Consider the following 20,588-nt stretch of genomic DNA (forward strand, 5'->3'; position numbering starts at 1 on the left):
ATGGAAGACACATACTGTATGTTGATTCTGCAGGTGGCTGGTCCTAAAAATATCTGGGCAGACTTATGTATTTTTTTCTACAATTCAGGCGCGAAATGATTCAGTTCAATGTGTATGATGTGTTTACTGTTCCACCAGATAGAATTAGTCGAACATATGATTTGAGAGCTCAGTTGCATTGTCTAGTCGGTTTTGTTTTGTGTTGAAAAGTCCTTGAGTATTTCTGTTACTGCATCTCAAAATTTAAAACCAAAGCTTTTAAGTGACAGAAAAAATAATGATTTTGCTCTTCAAGTACCAACTTGAAAAGGAAGGCAAACCAGGCCAACTCTCATTATAATTGTTCAGCGTGTTCATACTTCTTCCTGGTACAATCTTTTTAGGGTGTCGGTGGATATTGAATCATCAGATGCGTGTTTGTGTGTTGCATTTACAAAGGTCCTTCAAATTTCAGAACATCTTCCCTCCCAAAACCTTAGGTCACAGTTGTCAATTCTCAGCATCAAGATTTTTTTGAATATTTATTCTTTAAATGTATTTTTAATATGTTCACCACTGGGATACACAAGGATTTCTAAGTGAGTCCTATCTTTCAACATACTTACCACCTGAACACACTCCATTAGAGGTAGTCTTACAGACTGGTTACCAGAGAGACTCACAACACATGCAGGTGTGTTAGGGGTTGCTTCCAACAATGCCATCACTGCTTCCATCCCCATTTTACTGCTCTGTAAAACGGAAAGAAAAAGGTATGTGAGAGAATGACATCAAAAAACATTAGTGAAATGCACCTGTCAAAATCCAGACTTCACTTTTTAACAGTTCATCAATAGGTCTCCTACAACGCGGTACCTGAAATTTGAGCCTGACAAGGGACCACGTGCCATAAAAGCGCTGTTTTTTGATTCAGGGGAATGGGGATGGGTGAAGGGTATAAGTCGGCTGAGTGTGTAAAGGGGGGAGCTGTTCGGGGTTTACCAATTGGGCATTGAGGAACTTTCTGTGTTTTTATCTATTGTTTCATGGATTTTTCCAGTTTGCTAAAAAATGTTTAAAACTGTATGCAAACCTAACAGTTCATCAATTGCGCATTAGTTTGACACAAACAAATTAAGTGCAGCAATGCACAAATAATATATACCGGAGGAGTTACTTATCTGGAACAATAGTTTTGCAGTCGCTTGTACTCCTGCCATTTATTGTTGGGTCTGAAAAGTTCATAAGTGATTTTTCAAACAAAATGTAGAATGGGTGCCATTTTTACAACGTATTTTAGTGGCATGTGCTTTTCTTCTGCAGTCCAAAGCGGAGGTCTTTAAGTTTAATTAATTTTATTAAAGAGTTCTTTTTTAAACAATGACTCGTGAATATATAATTCATTATATCACCCCCCACATTCAATTGAAATATAAGCCACATTGAGAGATTCACTATGAACAAAGAAAAGGTCTCCTTAAGCTCAGAATACAGGAAGGAAGTGTAGGAAAAGAGAAGGACATACATGACTATGCATGACATACAACTTCCCTTGGGTACCATAGCCAGTGACCTAGCACCCAGAACTATTTCCCTTGTACCCACCAGACCTACTAAAGAACATCAGTCCCTACCTAAGGAAGAGTGTAGTATACCTTGTGTCAAGTCCAGTGTTTTCCTCTTCTTCTTTGACAGAAAAGCTTCCACTGCCTCAGCCTGTAAAAACAGTCTGCTCTAGTATACCACCCTGAGGTGCACTGGATGTCATAAAAGTCTCACACTACACAGAAAACAATCCCTTTTCACTTGCAGCAGTTGCTGTCCTCTGTTCACCATAAAGATCTCTATTGTCCATCAAATAAGATTACACTAATTGTTAAGGCACCGAGTAAATCAACAAGGAGACCACACAGTTCTGAAACTAGTAGTTTAGCTTTCCATATGACTGCAAACCAATCACTAATACTCTAGGAAAGAGACCTTCCTATTCATTCCCTGAAGCCCTTCTGTTTGGGGCCAGTACTTTTGCATGGACAATATGTCTACATCAATACAAGGGACTTTTTCCCTACACTCATAGTGGTATTTTGTAAAATGTTTTAAGACAACCAAAGTCAGAGGTACTTCATTTCCTTTCTTCCCTGTCCCAGCCCCCCCAAGGAAAAAAGTCACATATTTTTTGCTCTTTACTTTGCTTTCTTTGAGGGCCATCCTCAAACACCCTATTTTGCCTTGCTGCAGTTCTCCGGCCCAAGCACTGCACTGCCGCTCATGCTAAATGTTCTCACACACTTAATTATCTACACCGCGTCTGACTCCAGTGAAACTGCGCTGCATAGATCCGGGCCGGGATGGCACCTGCCCTAGGTGTGGGGAGGAGGGGGCGGACTTGATACATCTAGCCTGGAGGTGCCCCGAGGTACAAAGATTCTGGGACTTGGTGGCAGAGCGGGTGAGGGGAGGTATAGGCCTTCGGATCGAAGCCACCTCACTCCATTGCCTGCTTGGGCAGGTTCCAAGACCTAAAACCCGCAAGATGGCATACAAATTGCCGCAATTGCTAGTAGTACTAGCGAGGCATAGGATTGCCATTGTGTGGATGGGTAGGCGTTCTCCCTTGCTGATTAATTTGTGGTGGGACGTGCGAGAATGGTCGATTGCTGAAGAAGTACACATGAAGGTTAGCAGGAGGGATGAAAAGCTGGCTGAGGATCTCGGGACTTGAAGAGCGCACTATAGGGACCTTCTGGGCACTCGTTAGGACTGGGAGCCAGCGGAACGACTCAGAGGGGGCTGGCAGTGGGTCGGAACAGGGGTCGCAGAGTTCCCCCGATGAACCCTCCCCCAGGCCACTTGTTGAATTTTGAAAATATGAATAGTTGGAAGTCATCTGCCCTGTTGTCTTTTTCCTTTTTTTCTTCATTGTGTGATCCGCCGTAACTGGTCTCTTGCCGCCCGCTGGTCGAACAATGGGCATCTATTGTGTCTTTATTGCAAAATAAAGGCTATAAAAACAAAAAACAATTCACACGCTTCGCATGATCAATGACATTAAAAGATAATGTGTGATCGATTCTGCTCAGGTGCCCTCCGGCGAAGCCAAAGTGCCTCCAGATTAAACTAAGATGTCCTCTCCCTATTCTGGAATTATCCAGAAAACAGGTCACCTAAACTGAAATTACAGGTTACATGCCAGAGACTTCTGAGTCTACCGGGTCTCTGGCTTTGCAACAAATTACCAGTACTGATCCAGATGTGGAGTGCAGCGGGGTAAACTAGTGGGGAGTGGATTGGCACAGGGTAGATTGCAGTGGACTAGAGTGGCGTAGCATGCAGTGGCATTTAGTGTTGCGGTGCAGAGTAGATTAGAGTGGGATGCGGTGACGTAGAGTGAAGCATTGCAGAGTACAGTGGCGTAGAGTGTAGTGGCGTATTGTTAATTGGCAGAGAGTTCAGTAGAGAGGCGTAGAGTAGAGTAAAGTAGCATAGAGCGCAGTGGTGCAGAGTAGAGTGGTTCATGGTAGATTGCAGTGGAGTGATGCACAGTGTAGTGGCTTACAGTGTAATGACACAGAACCCACTAGCGTAGAGTGGTGTAAAGTGCAGTGGCACAGAGTGCAGTGGCAGAAAGGGCAGTGTCGCACAGAAGACTGTCAGAGTGCAGTGGTGTATAGTAGAGTACACAGAAGTGGAGTGCATTGGCATAGAGTTGTCCACAGTAGAGTGGCATAGAGAGCAGTGGCAGAGTACATTGGTGCAGGGTAGAATAGAGCTGTGTAGAGTGCAGCGACAGAGTAAAATGGCGAACAGAGCAGCAGAGTATAGTACATTGGCGTATAGTGAAGTGGTGTATAGTATGTATTGCATAGTAGAGTGTAGTGGCAAAGAGTACAGTGGAGCAGAGTGCAGTGGAGCAAAGTAGAGTGGCGCAGAGAGCTGTGGCGTAGATTTTTTCAAAGTAGAGTGGAGAGGTACCCAGTAGAGTACAGTGACGGAGAGTGGCGTACAGTACAGAGTAGATTAGAGTGACGTAGAGTGGATTGGCATAGAGTGCAATGGCGTGGAGTAAAGTGGTACACAGTAGAGTGTGTTGGCGCCAAGTGAGTGGCATAGAGTTCAGCATTGCAGAGTACAGTGGTCTAGAGTGCAGTGACAGAGTGCAGTAGTGCATAGTAGAGTAGCATGCAGGTAGAGTGCATTATTAGAAGAAAGTGGTGTACAATACAGCGGTGTAGAGTAGAGAGGTGTACAGTGCAGGGGCAAAGATTTGGGGGTTAGAACCAGCACAGGGTGGAACACAAAGCAGCACCAAACATACACCACCAGCGGCACAGGGGCAGCCGGGTGCAGGGTGCTATTTCAGCATCGGGCACCGAATGCGGTTTAATAGAGTTTCTTCTTCTGCGGGCATCACACCAGAGGTTGCAAGGGGGAGACCAACGACTACAGAGGCAAGTAGAAATGTAGGGGGTCGTAGGGACACCGTCAGTTCAGCTCACCAAGGACCAGGGGCTACAGGTGCAGGGGTGCCTTTCGACATCAGAGTCTTCTTACCAGAATCGGTCATGGTCAGGGAGAGCCACTGGATTCAGGCACCATCGTGGAGGTCAGTCTGGCCAGATGGGGCTTCCAGTCACTGCCTGCAGCATCTTTCTGCAGGCCCCCTCTAACCACGAGAGACTCCAGCACCGAACCCAATGCCAAAAGACACCACTGCACCAAGTTAAACATCCAGAATAGAAGTGGACCACCAGTGTTCCTACGTGCCAGAGCATCTCAAGGATTGAGCCTACCTGTGGGTTCCCTTGGACTCGTCCCCAAGCCCCAGTATGCAGCCTCTTTCTGACCGGACTGTTCCCCACTGAAGTGAATGGGCCACCCAAGGCCGTAACACACCTCTGCACCCACACGTCCCATAGCCTCCTGAGGAGTTGACCTGTTGGTCTGGCTGTGGACCTTGCCCCATACTCACCTTAAGTCCAGAAGAACAGTCTGTTAAGTCATTGTCAACGGTACAAATGCAGTACATGTTTTCCCACCCCATAGAACGCCATTACCGCTCCCACAAATTGGACTGTCAACGTTTGAAAACTGTACAAATTCATAACTCAAAAAAGACTTACCCGATTCCGATCTCGTTATCTAAATTCGCATAAAGGTACATGCTATTTTTATAAATTTGGTGTCCAATTTCTTTATTGAACGTGTGTCTCACTTACTGCCTTTGTGTGTGCAATAAATGCTTAGCACTATCCTCGGATATGCCCAACTACTCGCCCACACTACCGCAAAAGAAAGCATTTGGGGTGCCATGTGTGCCTCTGTGAACCAGTTGGGGTTTGCTTAGACTCTACACACAGTGTACCTCATTTTGGTCCACTATTTAGAGACAGCTTCCTACAGCATGTGTTTGCAGTGATGATTTGTAGTGATGGTTCGTGTTTGACTATGGAGCACAATTCCTTCCAGAACAATCTTTATGCAAGCAATAATACGGTGACCTCGCAAGTACGGCCAAACGAAATGAGCTTGTCTTTAGAGCCATTTACAGAAAAGGACATAGACTTAGCTATTGGAGAAATGAGGCACTCCGGGGCTATGGGCCCAGATGAATTGCCCATTAATGTACTAAAACAGAACAGGGCTAAATGGAGTATGCTGCTCTGTCCAATTTTCAATATTTGTTTATCTAGAGGTAAGGTTTTACCCTCTTGGAAGGGAAGTATCCTGGTACCATTGTTTAAAAAGGGAGATCGTTTATCCCCTCAGAATTACCGCCAGATTGCACTGTTGGATGCAATCGGCAAAGTTTTTACAAGATGTCTGCTCAAACGAATAAATGATTGGGTGGAGCATTTAAATATTCTTCCTCTCGAGCAGACAGGTTTCAGGAAAAACCACAGTACCATGGACAACTTAACAGCCCTCCAGGTAATAACCGATAAATATATTGGAGCCAGAAAGGGGAGAGTCTATGCGGCATTCATAGATTTCTCCACGGCCTTTGATAAGGTCGACCGACAAGTACTGTGGAGAAAGCTACATGCCCTGGGAATACCTCATAGACTCTTATGCTTGGTACAAGATTTGCACGATAACACGTGGTGCAGAGTGCTATTGGGGGGGTGAAAGGGGCTTATCCCAGCTTATTCCATCGGCAAATGGCCTTAAACAGGGCTGTCTTTTAGCTCCTCTTTTGTTTTCCCTTTACGTTAGTGATCTCCCCCTTATCATATCTGCATGCGAAGGAATTGCCCCACGTCTGGGAGACAGATATATCTCTTGTTTAATGTATGCGGACGATATATCAATCCTAGACCTTACTCCAAAAGGCCTTAACAACCGTCTGCATTCATTATACGCATTCTCCGAAAACCATTTCCTGAAAATAAACATTTCCAAAAGCAAGGTAATGTGTATGGAGGGGCGAAAAAAACTGAAGTTGGAACACATTAGCTGGGAGGCCAAAAATTAGAAAGAGTAAAATCATACGTATTTTTGGGTAAGGTTGTAAATAGCAACTTGAGCAACAAATCCCATATAGAAAATAGTTCCCGCAAGGCAAAGTCGCAGGGAAATGGGTTAAGAGCATTATACAAATCAACCGGTAAAAGACACTTTGGTTATTTGCTGGAGGCTTTCCGGGCAAAAGTCCCCCCAACTTTGCTTTACGGCATAGAACTCATCGACCTAGTCGAATGGGGTTTTTTGGACATTATCGAGGGTTCCCTCTTGAGAAGCTTAACTTCAGTTAATAATAGTTGCAGTGCAGCAGCCCTTCGTTTAGAATTCGGTCTAAGAAGTAGCTGGGCACAGGGTCTGGCAGGAGTCATTCGCTGGGTTATCTGTTTGGTCAAAGGAAAGCCAGCCACACTAAGATCCCTAATCACAAAAGAGTTGATGGGCCCACTAAAAGAGCATTCGATTCTTATAAAGAATTATAGGAAGGCCATTACACTCTTGGACTTAGAGGAAGCCACTCTTTTAGACCTTTCTATGCAACAATTAAAATTTACATTAAAACAAGCCACATGGAAGCTAAGCTACGAAAGGGATCGTAACTTGATTGTACAAAAGAAGGGGGCCACTCAAGCTGTTGATTCCTATTTGTTTAAACAAATACAACCTTACGCCTCCTGGAATATACCCCACGGTTTGCGCCGTTTTTGGCTGCTTCTTAGGCAGGATCTCCTTCCACTGAATAAGCTGTTGGCCAAATGGCATGGTATATCTAATATATGTAACCTTTGCAATATCTCAGTCCAAGACTCTATACATGTCCTGCTAGTCTGTCCAGCATTAATGGCCCACCGTCGTCTGTGGGTAAAGCCTGTATGTATTCAGTTTGGTATTTTATCCGCAAGATCTCTGATAGATGCTATCTTCAGTCCCCCAAACGAAATTTTCTGTAACAGAATTTTTAACTTTTTCAAATGTTTTTTAGAATTGTATTAGATGAACGGTATGATAATCTGTACATTTTTTGCTAGAAAAAGTCGATTATATGTGGACTCATTTTATTATATCTTGGCTGTTATTTTGTAATATGTGGATCTCCAAGGAGTTCCAAAATCATATTTAAATAAAATTAAAATTGAATTGAATTCCAGAACAACAGCATTCACACAGACTACCTTTAGTACTAGCGTAGTGAAACTACATATAGGTTTATGTATGTGCCTCATAATCTGTAATACTTATTCCTGCAGGATCTCCAGTAAGAAAGACTTGACCAGTGTTGCCCCCTTCATATGTGCAGTACATTAAAAATACAGGTACTTCAAAATTCTATCTGGATTGCTGGTCTCTATTATTTCTACTATTTACCAGACTGCAGCACTGTGTATGTAAATCGGTTTCTGAAAAAGTCTTCTACTTCGCTTATGTATTGCTACCATCAGAAACAAATACACTGGACACTTGTTAAGTCCTGACTGACTAGTAGACATGAAAATTAGAGGGACAGGCTTGCCTTGCCCTTGGATAGTGGATGTGGGAACCTGGAGGTCAATTTGGGGCATTTTGTGTTGTTTACGGTTGCAAAAAGCTCTATTTGTGGAAACCCCTACTTGTGGAAGTAAAGGAGGAGAACGTTAGGGTGAAGTTCCCAGTCGTGGACTTATTGCCGCATCCTGCTGAGGAGGTCGGCAAACTGTTTGCCCATCCCTGGGAGGTGTTCGGCTAGCAGATAGATGTTGTAACATATTGCCCAATGCCTAATCGTCTGAGAGAAGCGTGATAACTGTAGAGTGCCCCTCCCGTTTTTGCAAATAGAACATAGCTGTCATGTTGTCCGTCCAGATCAAGACAACTTTGCCTACCACGTGAGTTAGAAATGCTTTCAATGCTAGGTGAAAAGCTGGAAGGTCGAGGTAGTTGATGCAGAGACCCTGGTGTTTGGCATCCAAAAGACCCTGTACTGTGGGATTCTGTAGATGAGCGACCCACCCTGTAAGGGATACATCTGCTGTGAGAATGATCTGGGGAACAGGATGAACAAATGGCAGCCCTTGTGACAGATTGTGTGCTCCACCACTGCAGACAGTGATGCGTGCAGCTGTCTACCAACTCTAAATCTTGTAAATTACCCTGTGACTGAGAACATTTGCGTCCCCGATATTCTTGCAGTGGATGCATATGTGGTCGAGCATGTGGTAAGGGATGCATAACTGTTCTGACTGTTATTTGTTGATTGGGTTGAAACTGTTGTGACAGTATGTGAATATTTTGAGCCCTGGTTGGATTTGGGTATGCTAAATCCAAGTGTGCGTGGAATGTAGCTCCCAAATACAGCTGAATTTGTAATGGTTGAAGGTGTGATTTTTGCATGTGGATGGTAAATCCCAGCTGATGGAGAATAATCGGAGTGTGTTGTTGACACACGGGCAGTGTACTGGCTTTGATAAGCCAGTCGTCTAGATATGGGAAGACATGAATGTCTGTGTAGATGTGCTGCCACTACTGCAAGACACTTGGTAAAACACCCATGGTGCTGTAGTGACTCTGAAAGGAAGTACTTTGAATTGGTAATACTTTCCAGTAACAACAAATCTGGTATTTGCCATTAGCTGGTTGTATTGGAATGTGGGAGGTGGCGTCCTTTAAGTCTAGTGCTGACAAAGTCACCTTGTTGAAGCAGTGGGACCATGTCCTGAAGAGTGACCTTATGAAAGTGACATGAGAGAATGTAATAATTTAATGGCCTGAGATCGGAGACAGGTCTTGGTTATTTGTCTTTTTTGTGGATTAGACAGTAACAGGAGTACACTCCTAGTCCTTTCTCTTGAAGAGGGGCAGGCTGTATGGCTCCTTTTAGTGTTCTATGGAGAGATTGTGTCTGTGAGGTGGATTGTTTGGAGGTGTGTATATTGGCTCCAGACAATAACCACGTTCAATAATGTCCAACACCCACTGATCTGATGTTCTATTTTGCTAAGTGAGGGAAGCATATTGTAATCTGGACCCAACATGTGTTAAATGGTCTGGAGGAATTAGAAGTGAGTCACAGTTTTGAGAGGGAGGGTGCAGATCATGTTCAGGCACCTCTACCACCACCTTTGAAATTGTTGCCTCTATATGTGCCTCTATAGTACCCTCGTGAGGGGGAGGTTTGATGGATGCTGCTGCCTGTATGAGGAGGTAGAAGCATCAGATGGTGTAGTTTTTTAACTGAATTCGAAGGGGAAACAGCTAAAGGAATCAGATGAAGCAGATGAAGCAGGCGTTTGAAGCGCCCTATAGATTTAGCTACGTCAGTGTAGGTTTTCATCTTCTTTAATGCTTGGTCCACTTGGGGACCAAAGAGATGCTCCTTATTAAAAGGTGCATTGAGTATTGTTTGTTGTACTTCTGACTTAAAACCAGATATACAAAGCCAAGCATATCTACGCAACAGTACAAAGGTATTGATGCTCCTGGCTACTGTGTCTGATGAATCTAGAGTACACCTGAGAGTTGTTAGAAATAAACTTGCCCTCATTGACAATTTCATGTCACCTTTTCTGTATATTCCTCAGGGAAATGTTGAAGGAGTTCCTCCATCTCATCCCAATGTGCACCATTGTATCGCGCCAACAAAACTTGTGTGTTGGCAATCTGCCAGCGATTGGAGGACTGTGCTGCCACCTGAAGTATCAATGAGTTTAGACTCTGTCAGGGGGAGGAGCATCTTCTGAGGTTTGTGAACTAGCCCTTCTATGGGCATTAGAAACCAATAGTGAGTCTAGTGAAGCTGACCTTTAATGTAAATAGGGTCTTTTTCCACCCTGTGTGCTATGATACATGCTCTTACTGGGTCTATGAAGATATCATCAGAGTGACACAACATGTCTTTTAACATAGGTAGATATTGGCATGATCTATGTGTACTAGCCAAAGTCTCAAAAGGAAATCATCCTCTACAAGGTATTTGTGTAATGGAACCTGGTGGCATGGTGCTGCTCTAGCAGTTAGGTCCTGATATGAGGAAGCATCATCAGGGGTGGAGGTTTGTCTGGGTAGAGATCTGGGTCACTGTCACCTGGGGGATCAATGTCATAAATATCCTTGGGATCTGTTGTCTGTGGATGAGAGTAAACTCCTCCCCGTAAACATCAGTGGAAGATCCTTGTGGTGTAATGTCCCTTAGTTCCCCAAGAGAATGAGGTGGTTGAGAAAAAGGAAGAGGACGATGCAGAGGACTGGTTGCAATGTCCTTTTTCTTCTTTTTAATTGGCACTGGGAAATCTATGGCCTCTTCAAACGAAAGTTGGCATTTAAATGGTTTGTGAACAGGTTAAGCTCAAATACGGCAAGTTTGAGGCTGCATTTGAAGTTTCAGATCGAGTCGTTCCTGCATTAGTTGAAGCACTGGTTCATGTGGCAACTTTGATGCTCAAGGTTTCTTTTTGGAAACCGAAATGGTCGGAGTCGAAGCAGCGGCACGTGGGATGCTCAGAACAAAACAGGCAAATGATTGGCTCTGTGCCGAGTCTTGTCAGCTATGTGCAGATTGGCGCTCTTTTGGATTAGATTTCAGTTCCGAACCAGAGGGTTGGGCATCCGAAGCAGACAGTCGGTGCCTACCATGGACTGACTGAAGTGGGAGCCCGGAAGCCATATGGGCGGTAGAGACAGATTGTTTTTTGGTCGATGGAACAGGAGCATGTTCACTCACTGTACGTTGTCCAGAAGGAAAATCTTGGATCTGTAGTTTGGCTTCAAGGTTAGAGTTGGATCCGGAACTGGATCCAGAGTCATGAATGGAGAAGGCTTATTCCTCTTCTACCAAGCCTTCGGAAGCTCTTCCTGTTCTTGTTTGACATCTTGTTGTCCAGATATGTCCGGAGTTTCCTCTATATCTCTGTGCTGCATTTCTCAACGCCACACCAGACAGTCCCTCAAAGTCCTTTTCGATCACAAGGATCGACAAGCTTCACAGTCTGGTTCTCGAGTACCTTCCGTGGCACCTGGGACAGAAGTGAAATGGAGTCCATTCCATTAGTAGCACATTCTCTGTGGAAGTCAGATAAGAAAGCAGGCTAAAGACTGCAAGTGAAGCATGTCAAATAGTCGAGCAAATGTTTTCTGTTTTTTCAGTATGCAAGTACGGAAAACAAGACTGAAAACAATACAGATGAAGGTGGAACTGAATAGCAAACTAAAGTTAGCCCGAGACAGTCTCGAACCGGAGCACCACAGAACATGTCCGAAAAAGACAGTGGAAAGAAAACAATCTAACAATGGAGTCGATGCCATGCGCATTATCACTAACAGGAGGAGTCACTTGTCTCATGACTCAAAGGACTTCTTCGAAGAAAAACAACTTGTACACATCGGGACCCAACAATAGATGGCAGAATTATGCAAAGCAATTGTATCTACAGCCAAACATGCCTCAAACAGATATTTCTATTATTATACTTTTGCATCCTGGGAAACGGGTGTGATGAGTTAAGCAAAGCAGAAAGCTGAGCATTTGAAGAAATCCTTTCCCTTGACTAGCTTTTCAATGGTCTTACTTGAGACATCCTCTTCAGTGTTTTTTCATTAGTAGCTTAGAGAGAAAGTGGTTACTGGTTAAAAAAAAAAGTGCAACATGCTACGTACCAGAACACGATCAAAAGCTGAAGGAGTTCCTCCTCTCTGGACATGGCCAAGGACAGTAACTCTTGTGTCAACTCCCAGTCGTCGGACCACCAGCTATTCATGAAACAAAAATTGGTTGGTGTGTTAAGGAGTATTTACTTTAAAGTATCAGGTATGCAAATACTATAATCAAATCTGTGTGTTTTCCCATATATGTTCCTAGGCATACAAAACCTGGCAGCTCAAGGAATGGAAAATGTTGTTACCATGAACATTTCTGAATCTATTTAGTGTCCAATTATTTATGTAAACTATTAACAAGTTCATAATATAACTGGATTTTTTCTGACTTCAAAAACTCTCAGCCTATGTGCACATCAGCAATGTTCAAAGCCCTACACAGACCACACTCACCAGCTCACTATTCTACTTGATTGTGCTGCTCTACCCCATAAATACACACTATATCTCCACCACTCTACATTTACACCATAAGACCATTTTTTTCACAGCCCAGATCCTCACATATGCCCCAGGTTGAAACATGCCATACCTCACAGCCCCACTCAATCTGTCAATATTACAACGTAGGCCTTCAACCAACTCCAAAACAGATCTAAAACGTCCTCATCCAATTGCCTTCCCAGAACGTATCTAGAGCCTCAACAACTAGCTTGCAGGCTTTGGCCAATTGTAGGAAAGTGGGATTCTGATGCAGTGACACCTCCACTTTTTACCAGACTTCTGATGCACTTTGACTTGATGTGGCATGGGTCCCGGCCAATCAGGTTCCCAGGGCCTGTGTTCTTTACCAAAACTGTACCTTTGTACCCCCATTTGGCACCTCTCTGGCCACATGCAAGTCCATTGTAAAGGTACCATGGTTACCAAGGGCACTGTGACCAGATAAGAATTCTAAGGGATGCAGTACATATTGTGCCACACTTCGAGGTCCTGTACCTTAACACACACTGCCATTGCAGGCTGTATAGTTGGGTGCAGAGAAAAGTTAAGAGTCAACATGGCACACACATCTGTGTCACTTTCCATCGATTGAGGAAATGTTAGGACACACATCTGTGTGCCATGCCTGCAACCCACTGCCTATGGTATAGGTAAGGCACCACTCTAGCTGGGTGCACTATACCACTGGTGAGGGTACAGTTGCAAGAGCACTGTACCCCTACAGTGTTTAAGTCCATTCATAGGCATTGTAAGTGCAGTAAAGCCATAAAGAGTATTTGGTCTTGGAGTTTGTCATTATGAACTCCACAGCACCATAATGGCTTTACTGAATTCTGGAAAGTTTGGTATCTAACTTCTCATCATAATAAACTCACACTGATGCCAGTGTGGGATTTATTATACAATGCAATCAGAGGGCATCTTAGAGATACCCCTGAAAAACAACCAGCCTCTGGCGGGTTCCCTGACTGGTAAACACCAGCCTGTCAGCACGAGACAAGTTTTTGGTCCCCTGGGTTGGGAGCCTTCACTCTCTGAGGCCAGAAACAAAGCATTTCCTGGGCAGAGGTGTTAACACCTCCCCAGCTCAGGAACAGCCATCTGTGGCTGGGGAGAAAGACTAAAAAAAGACACAAAGCAGAAGAGATTGCAGAGAAGAACTGACTTGGCCCCAGCCCTTCCGGTCCGTCTGCAGTTTCCAGAGATCCTGCGCCACATTCACCTCGTCCTGCAGCCAGCGACCTCCAGAACCCCTGGAAGGACTATCTGCCTTCAACAAAGACTGAATCTCTTATGAACAGCAGCTCTGTCCAAAAGAATCTCCAAAGAAAGACTTTGAGCCTGCTGAAGACAACGAAACCTGAGGCATGAAACCACCACTGGACCCGTCTCCTACAGTCGAGTCTGTGTGGCCCACTGGTCCCAGCGAGGTCCCCCAGCACTCTAGAGTCAGAGTCCACCGTGGGTTGACCCCTCCAGGACTCTCCGACGTCGCCTGCAGCCTCTGCACGGAGACCCCTTCCCCCCAACCGCGAGTGGCCAGATAAGGTGAAATCTGATCTCAAAAGGCACCCCTGTATCCAGCTGCCCTGCACCCTGGAGAATAGAGCCTGAGGTGCACCTAGGTCTCCGAGCCCTTCAACTTATCTGCCCAGCTGTTTGTTCCTCCCGGAAGTCCTCCTGGCAACTCCCTTTGAAAACAACAGGGAACTAGACGCCAAATCAGCACTCTACTCCCGCCGCCCCTGTGTGCACCTTGTGTTCTAACTAGGATCCCCTTTGCCCGGGGCTTAACCCTAGGAGTTTAGCTTTCTCAACCTTGTGCTTGCCCGAGAGCAGCCACCAACCAATGGCCTCCTAGCCCCATAGGCTAACATTGGGCCTCAGCACTCTGCACCCGGAAGCCCTAGTGCTGCTGAAGGTGCTTTTTGAGTGCGACCTAGAACCTGGACTCTTGTTCTAACCCCAGAATTGTAACCCTCAAGACCGTTTACTTACCTGCAAACCGATAACCTCATTTTTACCAATAGGATTGCATTGGCCGTTTTCCTCTGAAAAACATCTGTATTGAGGGTGTTTATATGGAAACATAAGAAACTGTTTTGATGAAAACTATTTTACCTACCTTTTATCTAGGAAATGTCCCAGTGTGATATCTAGGCATATCCCACTGAGTAGAAAAAGTAATCCAAAAACAAAAAAGTAATTCCAACTGTATTTCAATATATTACAAACCTGTAATAAAAGCAGTAGCGGTCCGTGGAGGGAGTTCGGTGGGGCAGTGAGGCGGGCGGGGGAGGGGCAGGGGGTAAATGTAAACACCGGAATATGGATGAACGGAGGTAAGTACACATTTAAATAAATAAAACTAATTTCGTTGCGCGCGCTTCATCGCATTTTGCGATGCAGCGCGCGCAAAGGAATTAGTTTTATTTATTTAAATGTGTACTTACCTCCGTTCATCCTTATTCCAGTGTTTACATTTCCCCACCCTGCCCCTCCCCCGCCCCTACCCCGCCCCACTGCCTCACCGAACTCCCTCCACGGACCGCTACTGAATAAAAGTCATTATTCATCAAGGTTCCTTGTTGATCAATCTGTCTAGACAAGTACAATTCCACTTACCTGAACCAAGTCCTGTTTGGTTGCTGAGCAGACTGCATTAGCAAAGTTAAGATGCATCGACAAAGTAGAGAATTATGAAAATGGTCGGAAGACAGTTTGTGTTTTTAGTGGCAAACTATTGCCAAGTTGATTCGTTTGGCTAATCTTTTCATTACATTTTTTTTTAAACCCTATGTGAGTGCATGTCTTTACTCTGTGATAAAAGTCATAAATCAAACACAATCTCGTACCAGCAAAGTAAAACAATGAACATGTAAAAAAATGAATGCAAAAGGGTGATTAGTAAATCGCACAGTATCTTGCACAAAGGCTGAGGCATCCAAACAGTATGCACAACCTAAACCAAAAAAGCTTGAGCTCAGCAATTATAGTGGCATTGTGCCACCAAAGTATGTACAGCAAAGAAGACATTCTAGAACTCTAGTAGAAGATACACTTCATGCTATAAAAGATAAACATGGGGGCGAGGCCAAGATGGCAGCAGAGAGAGTTAGTGACTTGAAACAGGGGTCTCGATAGTGCCAGAAAGATATCCACGGGCCGCAGGTCATCATGAATGCGGACGTGCAGCTAGCTGCCTGGAGGGTCGCTCGGGACCGGAGGCACCTGAGCACAGACAGCAGGCACAATGAGCACCTTCAACATGGCAGCCGTACCCCAGTGACGGGCCTGGAGGGCAGGTCTGCGCGGGTGCAGGAGAGGAAGCGGAGCTCATTCTGAAGCAACAAGCAGGGCACGCTGGCCAAGAGGAGCAGCTGCAGCACTGGGGGGGGGGGGGCGGGGGGGGGGGGGAGCACTGTCGTGCCCGCAGAGGAGCAAGTAAGTAACCACTCTGGGTGAATTGGCTGGGCCCTAACAGCGAGTTGCCTTAGAAACATAATACAGGCCATGAGGTATGAGCACTTGTGGGGCCGAGCCACGGTGCCACATTGGAGTAACCACAGTATCAGACACCAGGAGAAGGCTGCAGTCACACAATGCCTAGCAGTTAGCATAGTGGCAGTTGCCAACCCTGTCCAGTGGAACCCTGAGAAAGTCAATTGCCCCCTACCCTGTAGCATCAGCCGCAGTAACTCACGGCAAGGGGGGCAGACAGAAGTTCCGTAGCCTTAGCCAAGAAACCCAGGGGACTCACACTGTGCACCATCCACCACAAAGCTGCGGCAGCAGAGGATAAGTGGGGACCTGGAGCAAACCAGGAGGACTAGAGCCCCACCCCGGGGCCAACGTTGTTCCAGGCCCCTTCATAGCAGGCTCGCAAACATCATGGCGACATATAAAGGCAAGAACGAACATACTCACAGGGAGCTGCTATAGGAAAGAGCCCCAATTGTAGGTCTCGCATTGGCAGCGCTTGAGCGGTCTCTTTGAGACATGCTGTATTAAGGTATGGACTTGAATCCTAGCCCAATCTCCACCCATCTTTTAAATTGGCGGATGCTACTGTCCTTTGTAAATGTTGGCTTTTCATTTGTTAATAGGCTGTAGTTCCTCCTTAGTACCTGCTTGTCTTCTATTATTACTTCCAATGTGTTGTTACTCAGTAAGTTTCATTTACGGTCTGTCAGCACTATTTTCTTAAAACGAGATTCTCCTACCGGCTGTTCCAGGCACACTTTCTGCGTCCTAGTTAACACACAGTATTTGTATCCTGCTCATCAGAGTGCTTTGAGGGTGCCTGCTCTGTTCCCTGCACTTCCCTCCTGCCTACCACCCTGCATGTTTTAATAATTGTTGACATACTTTATCAGCTCTCTGTCCGTTTCATGAGCACTGCGCTGGTTTCACTTTTATTGTTGTGTATTAACCGGCTCTTCCATCCCACTGTCTGTGCTGTCCTTCCCCCTCCTAATCAGTCAGCAGGCTCCAGCCTGCCTCACAGCAGAGCCAGGCGGACGGAGAGGGAGGGTTGTGCTGCAGCCAGCCTCAGAGCAGGGAGCAGTGGTGTCTGTGCCTGCCCTGCCCCTCGCAGCTACCCGAGCCGTGGACTGGCTCTAGTCTCCAGGAAGATATGAGCTCTTAGTTTCTATGAGAGCGCCGTGCTGGTTTGCTTTCACTCTCCTGTCTCCCAATCGCCGTGCCTACACCCCCGTCTCTCCCTCCCCCCCTTCCAGTCACTCACGGGGCTCCAGCCTGGCCTGGAGACGGAGGGTTGTGCTGCAGCCTGCCTCCGAGGAGGGGCACTGCTGTCAGTGCCTGCCCTGCTCCTCGCAGTACAACCCTCCTCCTTCTCCCCAGGTATGAGATCTTTCTATCAGGGCTGTGCCCTTTCAGAGCACTGCAAAGGCTTGCTTTCGCTGTCCTGTGTTCCGCATCCCCTGCTTCCCCACCCACTCTCTCTGCTCTCCCCATCCCTCCCTTCCAGTCGGTCAAGGGACTCCAGCCTGGCCTGCCTCACAGGGGAGCCAGGTGGACGGAGATGGAGGGCTGTGCTACTTGCTCAGCATCGTAAACCAGGCCTGGTGTCCGTCAAGCGCTGATGCCTTTCTTTCATATTCAAAATATTCTGTGGCTCTAATTAGGGGCAGGAATGCACTTTGACATCTATACTGAGACAAGAGTAGAAAGTACGTATGGAAAGTACACACTATGCTTTCCCTGTTTTGGATTAAACAATGTAACCACACTTGATATTCAGAACCTCCATCCTATTTTTTTTTTTTTTAAGACTCCTTTTCTAGAAAATCTTAATTAGGATTTTATTCACAATTAATTATTTCTGTTGCGAACATGCTGTTTGTTCACTAAATTAAAATGTATTTCTGTTGTAGTTTACATACGTATATTTTCTTTATTTTGCGCAATGTTTTTGAGACTGTGCTTTGTACGGGTGCGTTATGTAATATGCTGCTTGTCATCTATAACACGCAGAAGTAAAGGAGATCTGTGTTATATTTATTCTTCATTTTCCACTATATTGTTTTTGTTCGTGACGTGTAATAATAAAAATGCTGTGGATTGATTTCTTTTTGTGTACTGCGTGTCAATGTGTTGGGGCTAAAGTTTACTTTTGACGGTAATTATTTTTTTTTACTACATATAGTTGGAGGCACTTGATCTTTGATCCCTAGCTTCAAAGTCACCACCTTTCTCTCTATTTTTGCAGATTTTTTTTAGTCGAGTTGTGTAATATGCTGTTTGGTATATAAAACATTTGTGCTCTACTTTATATATATTTTCTTTATACTTCGCAATGTTGTCAGCATGCTGTATAACGTGAGCATTCAATAATATATGTATTTTTTGCCTCCGTACTATATTTGGCTTAGATGGAGTTAAACTAGTTTTTTTTTCAAAACGTACTGAGTATAAACGTGCACTCACTTATTTATTTAAACAATTTTCGACTTTAAACTAGTGCTGAATTTCAGCGAGGGTTTTTCGGTGTGCACCACGGCAATTAATCATTAACACCTGCTTTTCTAGCCAAAAAATCAGCCAAACGTATTAAAGTGATTATATATAGCAGCAGTTACGGCCATAATATATGTTTTTACATAAGGAAACTAATTTATTTGCCCAGGATCACAGGATGTTGGGGCCACGGCAATACTCGAACTTTAATCCCCAGCTTCAAAGTTGGTATCTTTCTCCCTTTTTTTTTTGCAGATGTTTTTCTGTCCTAGTTCTGTAATATACTCTATCTTTGCTAAAATAAAACTTATTTCTTCTCTAGTTTAGCTATATATATATATATATATATATATATATATATATATATATATATATATATATATATTCTTTATTCTGTGCAATGTTGGTTTTGTGCGTACTGTATAATATGCGTGTTCTGTAATATGTGTGCTGTTTGTCTTTTAGAACATCCAGTACTAAAAGTCATCTATGTTATGCTTACTATTTATGTTACTGTTAGACCTGGTACCATTGGCGTGGGTCTCCCTTCCTCGTATTCTGATGGATTGCCTCCTCTGTTTTTTGATGTTTGCTGGTTAAACGCTTTGGGGACTGTGCCACTGCTATCCAGTGCACAGTGCAAGTGCTCCCTGAGAAAAGTAATGTTAAATGTGTGATTCCATGATTGGTATTTTGATTTACTGTCAGACCTTCGTATCATGCACAGGGGTGCCCGGGGCTTGTAATTCAAAAGCGACTGGTGGGCTCGCAGCACCGATTGTGCCACCCACCGGAGTAGCCCGTAAAGTATGACTCGGGCCTGCCACCGCAGAGCGCCGTACGAAGCCTGTGCTGCTGTGTGACTCGGCGAGTGCAACCACTCGCCGGTCTGTGACCTTCCCTTTGCGACATGTTAGTCACCCCTACAGAATGCCTGCGGGCAGGGTGCGTTGTATGTAGAAGGCAGGTCATGCCTTGGAGTGTGTGGCATGACCTGGTAGTGAATGACCCACAAGCGCTTTTTTCACTATTGCAAGGCTACCTGTTCCCCCATAGGCCAGACTGGGCAGTTTTGATTATAACATCCTATAATCCTAGGGAACCAGGTAGAGAGTAGAGTTTAGTATGCCTGAACCCAGAATGGGAAGATGCATCTTTTAGGAAAGATGATTTTAACATTCTGTGTTTGAAAATACCTCTTTCAGAAAGACGGTATTTTCTTGCCTAACCATCCAGCCTGCTTCTGCTAGAGTGTGTATTGCATGTTTGGGTTTGTGAGTGCCAGGGCTGGGGGGACCCCAGGAGGTAGGGCGCGACGGCACTAGGCCGATCGTTCCGACAATGGTGGGATGAGCAGGCGCCTGTGTCTGAATAGAGCAGGGCCATCTCCCCCGGTGCTGGCTCCACTTCCTGTGGAGTGTCTGAAGACCCTATCCCGCACTGGAATCAAGCTATCCTGGCTGAAGAGAGGTGAAACCCCGAAACCGGTCCTAGGATCCTTGTTTCCGGTCCAGGGGGGACCTGGCTTGGCAGTTCAGGCTGGACTGTTCCCATGAGGCACAGGGTCAAGACTGATTTGGATATAGCCAGGTCTAAACTGGGGTGGCATGGTGAGCAAAAGAATGATGGATTTAACCCAGATCTCTTGACTGGGGGTGAATGTTTTGATTTGTTATGCATTCCGTCCATCAATTTTGTGTCTTTTGCTTTCTCGCCCTAAAGAAGAAGAGCACACCTGGTCGAAGGCACCCGAATCATCTGGTTTTGTCTGGGCACAGGACCCTTTGCCCTCTAGGACAATGGGGTGTATGAGTATAAATATTGGGGCCCTGACCCCAGAACTTTATGGTTCACTTTGGGAACTAACAAGATGACCCTCTGCCGAGGAAGAGCACCTGGAGACCGCGGAGTTGTACTGCCCCTTTACCAGAGCGCTGTAGTTGGTTGGCCTGTGGTGGGGTCTCTCGTGTCAAGGAGAGGAAGAAAGGACCAAGGAAGAAACTTTCATCATCTTGCCGAATATTCTTCAAGGGCTAGAGTCGAGCTAGCCTCCTGTTTGAAGATGCAGGGTTACCAACGACTTCACCTCTTCTGTTTGG

General features: G+C 45.2%; 1 protein-coding gene across 2 annotated transcripts in view; it reads right to left on the minus strand.

Annotated features, from left to right (window-relative positions):
• PFKL (phosphofructokinase, liver type) overlaps positions 1-20,588 on the minus strand; it is a 433,821-nt gene that overhangs the window by 258,625 nt on the left and 154,608 nt on the right. For both annotated transcript variants that reach the window (XM_085648708.1, XM_085648707.1), the window contains 2 exons: positions 12,067-12,159; positions 606-731 (listed from right to left, as the gene is read on the minus strand). In XM_085648708.1, the coding sequence (XP_085504834.1) occupies positions 606-731; positions 12,067-12,159 (219 nt within the window). The remainder of the gene's footprint in view (positions 1-605; positions 732-12,066; positions 12,160-20,588) is intronic.

The sequence above is a fragment of the Triturus cristatus genome, chromosome 3_2 (assembly GCF_964204655.1).
Source record: "Triturus cristatus chromosome 3_2, aTriCri1.1, whole genome shotgun sequence".
NCBI classification, from domain to species: Eukaryota; Metazoa; Chordata; class Amphibia; order Caudata; family Salamandridae; genus Triturus; species Triturus cristatus.